Source organism: Balaenoptera physalus (genome assembly GCF_965194825.1).
Source record: "Balaenoptera physalus genome assembly, chromosome: 3".
NCBI classification, from domain to species: domain Eukaryota; kingdom Metazoa; phylum Chordata; class Mammalia; order Artiodactyla; family Balaenopteridae; genus Balaenoptera; species Balaenoptera physalus.
The window spans coordinates 2,788,004-2,796,046 of NC_138890.1; the positions used below are offsets into that span (position 1 = coordinate 2,788,004).

The 8,043-nt window shown below is 45.8% G+C and overlaps 2 protein-coding genes across 4 annotated transcripts in view; one reads left to right on the forward strand and one right to left on the reverse strand.

Moving 5' to 3' along the window:
* LOC309656639 (uncharacterized protein) overlaps positions 1–8,043 on the forward strand; it is a 208,396-nt gene that overhangs the window by 177,700 nt on the left and 22,653 nt on the right. The window lies entirely within an intron of this gene.
* The window catches only part of LOC309656627 (uncharacterized protein), a 79,232-nt gene that overhangs the window by 14,422 nt on the left and 56,767 nt on the right, over positions 1–8,043 (reverse strand). Inside the window, exon 1 of one of the 2 annotated variants that reach the window (XM_082453244.1) lies at positions 1,210–3,649. The exons of the other annotated variant lie outside the window; for it this stretch is intronic. Coding sequence (XP_082309370.1) covers positions 1,210–1,212 — 3 coding nt within the window. The 5' untranslated portion in view covers positions 1,213–3,649. Of the gene's footprint in view, positions 1–1,209; positions 3,650–8,043 lie in introns of those variants that run through there. 2 annotated transcript variants of the gene reach the window in all.

Sequence of the window (8,043 nt, forward strand, 5' to 3'; positions counted from 1 at the left end):
CTGTCTCCTGGGTTATAATCCTCAGTTTGGCTCGAATAAAATTCCCTTTCTTCTTAATTTGATGGTTAATTGAATTTTCCTCCGCGTCTGTCAGAGTCAATCATAATTTCTGCCAGACAACTTTAACAACCTTGTGGCTTGTGCTTTATAAACCGCTGACTCTTTCTCTTCCCCGGAACACTCTGGTTTTACCAGAACCTGTGTACCCCAAATTGAAATTCTTAAGACCCCCAAATAAACCGCTTTGTTCTTTGCAGCCTCAATACTGATTATTATTGAACATGATAGAGGAGGACCTGGGGAACTCCTGGGTCAGGGGACGGATGGAGGGCAATGTCACTGTGGATCTGTGCCCTTCCTTTAAGAACAAAGACACTGTGACACCACAGCAGGCACTGCAGAAGCCAGTTTTTTTTTTTTTTAACACCTTTATTAGAGTATACTTGCTTTACAACGGTGTGTTAGTTTCTGATTTATAACAAAGCAGGAGCCAGTTTGACTCTGACCTTTGACATTAGGAGGTCCGGCCCTCCTGACCTACTCACACATCTGGGCTACACCAACTTTTCCCCGTCCCATTTCTTACGCACATCATCAGGCTCCCTCCCCACAGGAGGAGAGAACGCTGGGTCGGCCCCACACCTGAGCAGCACTGAGGTTCCGAACAAGCCCCTGGTCAGCTTCTCCAGAGAATAGGAGACCCAGGGGACCCTGTCCAGTCCAGCCACACTGACCCCCAGTCCGCGCACCGCCCTCACTCGCCCAACTTCCCTCCTCACACAGAAGAGAAAAAGCCTTTTTCTGTGCGGTTGGAGAGGCTGACATATCTCTGAGATCCGAGCCTCGGCGCTATCGCAACAGTATTTGCAATTCAGTCTCCTTGCCAAGTCCGGGCCTGACTTTACCTGTCAGATCCAGGGAAGACCTCCCTCGTCCCCAGCTCCTGACCGTCCTTTCTTCCCTCGCAAGCTCACTCCGCCAAGGGCCCAGTCCGGATGCCCGGACCCCAATCCGCCGCCAAGGGGGAGAGTCAAGTTGGGACCCCGGGACTGGAAGCCGGGTCCCCTCCCCGCGGCCGAGGGGGAGAATTGGGTCTGGACACGGGGGTGGGTGGGACGCGGGGAGACCCTGGCCAGACTGCCTCTTTTGGCAGGTCCGGCCAGTTCGAACCAGCTTTTTCCTTGTTCGGACCCCGGGCCGCGCACTCACCATCTCCGCCTCCTTCCGGGGTCTCTGAAGAGTCCTCCGGGCGACCCTCCGACCTGGGCAGGTAAGACCGACGGGGACGCGACACCTGAGGCCGCGCGAGACAAGTTCGCACCAGCGTGCGGACCGCTGAGAGAAACTTCCGGGGGCTCGGAACGCGCCTGTCGCCCGCCCTCATTGGACGGCGCTCCGGGGCCCGCGCTCTGATTGGACGGTAACCCTTGCCCCCCCCCCGCCCCCGCCTCGATGGGCAGTCCTCCTGGCCCCTTCCTACCCTGATTGGCTGGTTGTCGGGACCCCGCCCAGTCGCCGCTGACTGGACAGTTCAACCAGGCCCCGCCCCTGCCCCGAGTGACAGGCCACAGGGACACGCGTGGCTGATTCCCCAGCCCGGGACTTGGGCTCCGTGCAGAACCCGCTCCCAGCCAGGAGGTCCCTGTGGCATCTGCCCGCAGCTGGGCGGCTCCCCTGTGTCCTCCTCCTGCACCTGGAAGCCCAGATTCAGTTTCCCCGCGGATCGCTCCATATCCGGAGCGAGGATGAGAAAAGACGAGACACAGGGCTTCGTGAACTCCGGAGTCAGGACACTGCCCGGGGAGAAGTCACCGGGGGAACGTGCCCGTTAAGAACCAAACTCTCAGTGACGTCAACACGTGCAAGGCAGGGTCAGGCTAGGTTTTGAAGTGTGACCCTTGACACGGGGAGGTCCCACTTTTCGTCCCCGCTTCCTGCCTCTGGGGCTTGAGATCAGCAACCCAAAAGCCAGGGACCTTAACCCGTGGGAAGTCGGACCCCGAGGCCCCAGCCTCCCTGCAGCCTCAGCACATACACAGGTGTGAAATGTCACCGTTCTCAGGTGTGCATTTTACACTGCAAAGAAATTTGTGTCCGATCAGGCTTTAGTCAGTCCAAGTGAATTTTGAAATGTAGAAGTCTATATTTCCTTATTCAGATTGTATAGCAATGGTTGCACAGCTGTGCGATGTACAAAAAGCCACTGAGTTTTACACTTAAAAGTGTGAGCGTATGTGAAATAGAGTATGTGAAATATATCTTCAATTAAAAAAACAAATTATAAGGCTATTTTATATCCATGATAACCCTACCTCCTGATCACCACTAAAATACTTTCTGTCTCACTGGATTTACCTATTCTGGACATTTTATATATCTAAATGGAATAATACAATATTGGCCATTTGTGTCTGGCTTTTTTCCTCAGCGTAATAATTTCAAGGTTCATTCACATTGCAGCATGTCAGAGCTTTCTTCCATTTTATGGCTAAATACTGCTCCATCCTATGTACAGGCTATATTTTGTTTATCCATTTTATGAAATACATGTATATTTTGAGGCAGGACAATAAAATTTAAATGTAAAATTCTCTCTGTCCTTTTGGGCCTCCTCCCTCCCTCCCCTTTAGTGGGCAGTGAGCATCTGCCTTATATATTAACCAGACCTCCTCAAAGATGGGATGCCTGCTCAACCATAAAGATCCTTTTTTTTTTTTTCCTTTCTTCTGACCCTAGCAACGTAACTTCTTAGAAGATTAGCATTCTTTCCCAACTTTGTAAGGGGTCATGGTTACTTACGGGGTTGCTTTGTACATGCTTACCTGGACGGTGTATCTTTGGTGAACTTCATGTAAAATATCAGTATGTCATTTTGATGCATGAAATTGAAAATATATGACTGTGCCTTTGACTTCCAGCAGGTCAAGTCCTTTGTTGTTTTTTTAACTGGGTTGTTTGCATTTTTGTTACTGATGTGTGAGGTTTTTAATGTATTCTGGACAATAAAACCTTATCCCTGGACTTCCCTGGTGGCGCAGTGGATAAGAATCCGTTTGCCAATTCAGGGGACACGGGTTTGAGCCCTGATGCGGGAAGGTCCCACATGCCGCGGAGCAACTAAGCCCGTGCACCACAACTACTGAGGCTGCGCTCTAGAGCCCGCGAGCCACAACTACTGAAGCCTGTGCGCCACAACTACTGAAGCCCGCGCGCCTAGAGCCCGTGCTCCGCAACAAGAGAAGCCACCACAATGAGAAGCCTGCGCACCGCAACGAAGAGTAGCCCACGCTCGCTGCAACTAGAGAAAGCCCACACACAGCAACAAAGACCCAACACAGCCAAAAATAAATAAATAAATAAATAAATTTATATATTTTAAAAAAAGACCCAATGCAGCCAAAAATAAATAAATAAAATAAATTTATATATATAAAAAAACCAACCATACAGCTCTTTGTGAAATATTGACATCGTGGTGACATGGCTCTCTCCTTTCCTAGAACCCTTTCCATCATGCCATTTATTTTAGTCTGCTTTGATGTCATTCAATATAATTAAAAATGTTTTGCATATGGTTCTCTCTATATGTTTCATTAATTAGACTTATTTTGATAATTGAATAATTTCATTTTTACCTTTGGACATGTCACTTTTTTTTTTTTCACACACACACACTGTATTTTATTTTTACAAGAGATAAATAGACTGACACCAAGCATTGTACATGGATGACCACAACAAAAGCAACAATGATTGCAATTACCAAACATGAAACACACTCATACTATGGACATGTCACTTTTTAAGTTATACACTCAGCTTCTTTTTGGTAACGATTAGAAAGGTATTGATGTTTATTTTTACATTGTTTGCATTCTGAAAACCTGTTAATCACTTTAGTTTTTATGGTTACCCTCATGTGGTTTTGAGGTTCTATACGCACAACTGTTTCAGCAACAAGATACTTTTTTTCTTCCTTTATAATTCAAATACCTATTTCTCCTGGCACCAGCTAGGCTATCTAGGAGACTGCTAAAGGGGTGATGAGTATGTAATTTTATTGAATAACTGACCTTTGACTACTTATATATAATTTCCATCATAAAAAAATTTTTTGAAGATGCCTTTCAAAAGATTATGAAAGTTCTCATCTATTCTTAAATTAGTAAGAAATTTGTCATGGATGTTAAATTGTATAAAACACTTTTTATCCATGCATTGAGATTATTTGAGATAGCTTTTTAAAAATGTGGGATTATGGTGAGTTATATTGATGATATCACAGCATTTTATATTTGAAAACACAATGCAGAAAAATGCATAAAATGTACACTCGACAGAAATATGACAAAATAAACATCATGACATCACAAACTGGACAAGAAAGAGAGGCTGCGGCTACAGCTCACATCCCAGTGGTTATGATGACCTGTCAGGAGAGCCACCTGCCCGCTCACAGTCACCAATATCCTAAACTTTTAAAAGGTCATTTCCTTTTTCCCTCTAGTTTCATCAGTTAAGTATACAATAAATTTCCCTGTTTTATATTGCATGTAAATAGAATCAAAGAGTATGTATCATTTTATATCAAATATCTCTTGTTCAAAAATATTTACAATCTTCCTGCGCTTAGCCCTTCATTCACTTTATTAATCTATTATTATCCTTCTAGGACTATACCATTTTCACGTATTGATTCAACTGCCAGCAACTATTTTGGTGTTAACAAACCAATTTGTAAAAAAAAAAAAAATTTTAAAAACCCCAGTATCTGCAATGGGCTTAAAGCGATGTGCACTTTGGGCGTGGGGGGGTGGGAGGGGAAAAAAAAAAACAGCGATGTGCACTAAAACGACATCAGCCTATACCAAGTTGCAAAAGAAAAAAACCCCAAAACAAAACCGACTTATCATCCCTGGAGCCAAAAGACATTGTAATGGAAATGAGACGAGTTTTATATAACTACAATTATTTAAAGACCTAGATAACAAAATATATGCAGTACGGATGAAGGGGACATAGCGGGATAGTTAATGCCCAGTTTTTTTACGTTTTTAATGACATTTATTGTTTTCTTTCTAATTTTACAAGTAATCCATGTTCACTGCAGACAACTAGAAATAAATAAAATAAATTTTAAAAAATAAAATAAAGCTCTTTTTTTTTTTTAAAGATTTATTTATTGATTGATTGATTGCTATGTTGGGTCTTCGTTTCTGTGCGAGGGCTTTCTCTAGTTGCGGCAAGCGGGTACCACTCTTCATCGGGGTGCGCGGGCCTCTCACTACCGCGGCCTCTCTTGTTGCGGAGCACAGGCTCCAGACGCGCAGGCTCAGTAGTTGTGGCTCACGGGCCCAGTTGCTCCGCGGCATGTGGGATCTTCCCAGACCAGGGCTCGAACCCGTGTCCCCTGCATTGGTAGGCAGATTCTCAACCACTGCGCCACCAGGGAAGCCCTAAAGCTCTTGAATGAATAGAGTGCACCAGAAAGATGATGATGATGATGATGATTGTTATTATCATAAGCAGGAAAATGCCCAATGTTCGGAGTGCACTTCAGAGCCATGTTCCCCAAGATCCAAACCAATCAAAATCAAGTAAGTCAAAGAAAGACCCCACCGAAAAAGTCACCTGTTTCAGCCAAGGGGCTTGCTCAGTGAGCTCATGTAACTGAGTTTCAACTTTCCCAGGTGTTAATCCAGGTAGCAGGTGGTGTTGGCCACAGCACAGACACCTCCTTGCTCAGCTGTAAGATAACCGAGGCCTATCCTATTATCAGGAAAAACTCTGGCCAGAGTGTCTAAGGTTCTTTGTTGGGCAGCTGTGGATTCTGTCATACTTTCAAAAGTTATGGGGCAGTTCCTGATCAAGCGTCATTCACCTTTATTCCTCACCAGGAAGTAGGGTCCTGCCAAAGGAAGCAAATCCTGAGTCATCGACGCCTCCTGGAAAATCCTTTCTAAATTAACAATGTAAATTTAGGGGAGTTGAGCAATAAGGTGTCTCAGTAAGTTTGTAAACAGGTGGCAGCACAGCTAGATAATGTGAGAGGCACTGCCCGCTATGCGGTAGCCATTCAAGCATTCATAGGCCCAAGGAGAACTGTTACCGAAACGCAAGTCCGTGTGCCCAACTTGGCACAGTGAGGCTAAACAATACTAAAACATTGGAGTTTGGAACAAAGAAAGGTTTATTGCAGGGCCATGCAAGGAGATGGGTGGCTCATGCCTGAAAAACCCCAAACTCCCCGAAAGCTTTCAGCAAAGCCCTTTTATAGGAAAAGTGAGGGAGGGGTGTGGTTAGTTGTTGCAAACTTCTTGGTGTCTGATCCTTTGTTCTTGAGGTCAGGTCACGATATTCCTGTAAACCTCCACCAAACAAATGTTACTCTCTGTTCTGACAAGAAAAGGCAAGGTCCCAAGACACAACTTTCACCCTCCGAGGTCCAGGCTGGCTAAGAGGAGGCAGATCTCGGTTGGTGGCTCCCTCAGGGCCAGGTCCCCAGACCCTGCCCAGCTGTCATAGCTGAGGGAGCCAGGCACCCAGGACCCAACTGGCCCTCAGGCTCCTCAGGCCACCCAAACGGCGAGGGCCAGGTCCCACAGACTGTGTCCCACGCAGACTACCGTTGCCATGAGGTCGCAGAGGCGGGGATGGGGGAGAGGTTCACCGCCCCCTCAGGGCCTGGGCCCGGCCAGTGGGCGGTCCTGGTGAGGGCTCTGGAGCCCTGCAGGACACACCCCCAGCCTGTTCCCTGGGTCCCCCAGCTCACCCGCCAACCCGAGGCCGGGTGAGCTGGAGGGCCCCGGGGAGAAGGCCAGGATCTGCCTCTTACCCAACTCTCCACCTGAAGACCACCACTCCGGCGACCCTTGGCTCGATGCCCCTCCACCGGTTGCTCATTGACAGCTGCTCGTTTGGGGCGGGGCCCACTGCAGCACCGACCAATGGCTGAACGGGCCCTCTAACGATGGCCCATTGACCGCCGCTAGCTCGGGGCGGGGCCCACTGTGCCGACCAATGGCTGAGCATGACCTCTAACGAGGCTCTAACCTTCCCGCGTTAATGGTCTCCCGGTAACAGTTGCCTGGTAACAGGGTGCGGGGGTGGGGGGGGGTAACTGCTCATGGCAACGGCCGAGCGCTAAGGGCTGCGCACTGCAGCGCTCTATTACAGTTCTGAGCAAACTTAGTTATTTAAATGAAGTCCCAGTTTTACGTAAGTACAGTATCGATATTAAAGCTAATTTAAAAAATTCTTATATTTATTTATTGATCACACACAAAAATTTTCCCCGATTCCATTCTTACAAACTTTCTGTAATTTTCTATGTCCATTTTAGTTTATCCCTTGTTCTCTTTCTCTTGGAAATAACCAGCTTTACTTTAGGACAAAATCACTTTCTCTTTTTTTTTAAATTGTTTTTCTCTTCTTTTTTGGCCGTGCCACACGGCATGCAGGATCTTAGTTCGCCCACCACGGATGGAACTCATGCCCCCTGCAGTGGAAGCAGGGAGTCTTAACCACTGGACCGCCAATGAAGTCCCCTAGGACAAAATCACTTTCATTTCCCTCATACCTCATACTGTTTCTAAACAAAAAACATATCTTACTTTCCTCGAAAATAGAATTATTTCCCTAATTATTTTCAGTAGTTTTAATTACATGTATTAAATTACATGTATTATTATGTATTAATTAGAATTCTTAACAATTAGAACTAAGAAGTAAGCAACTGTCTTTAGCATTTGGAGAATTGTCAGACTTACAAGAACTTTTTATACTTTCTAGAAACGTGCTGTTTCATAGAAAATTTCTCATTTTTACCAATGGAATATCGTTAATTCCTCCATAAAAGGAAGCAAAAAGTGGATAAACCTATGCTCAGTAACTAATGTTTCAATATTTTTTCTTATTTGGAAATGATCTGGATATTCCATGTATTTAACTTAAATCATCATTTAACTTAGGAAAACTTTAAGATTCTAGGTTACCAAAAGACTTGGGGAGTCTTTTGGAAAATTCACCTAAAACCTTTTTCTC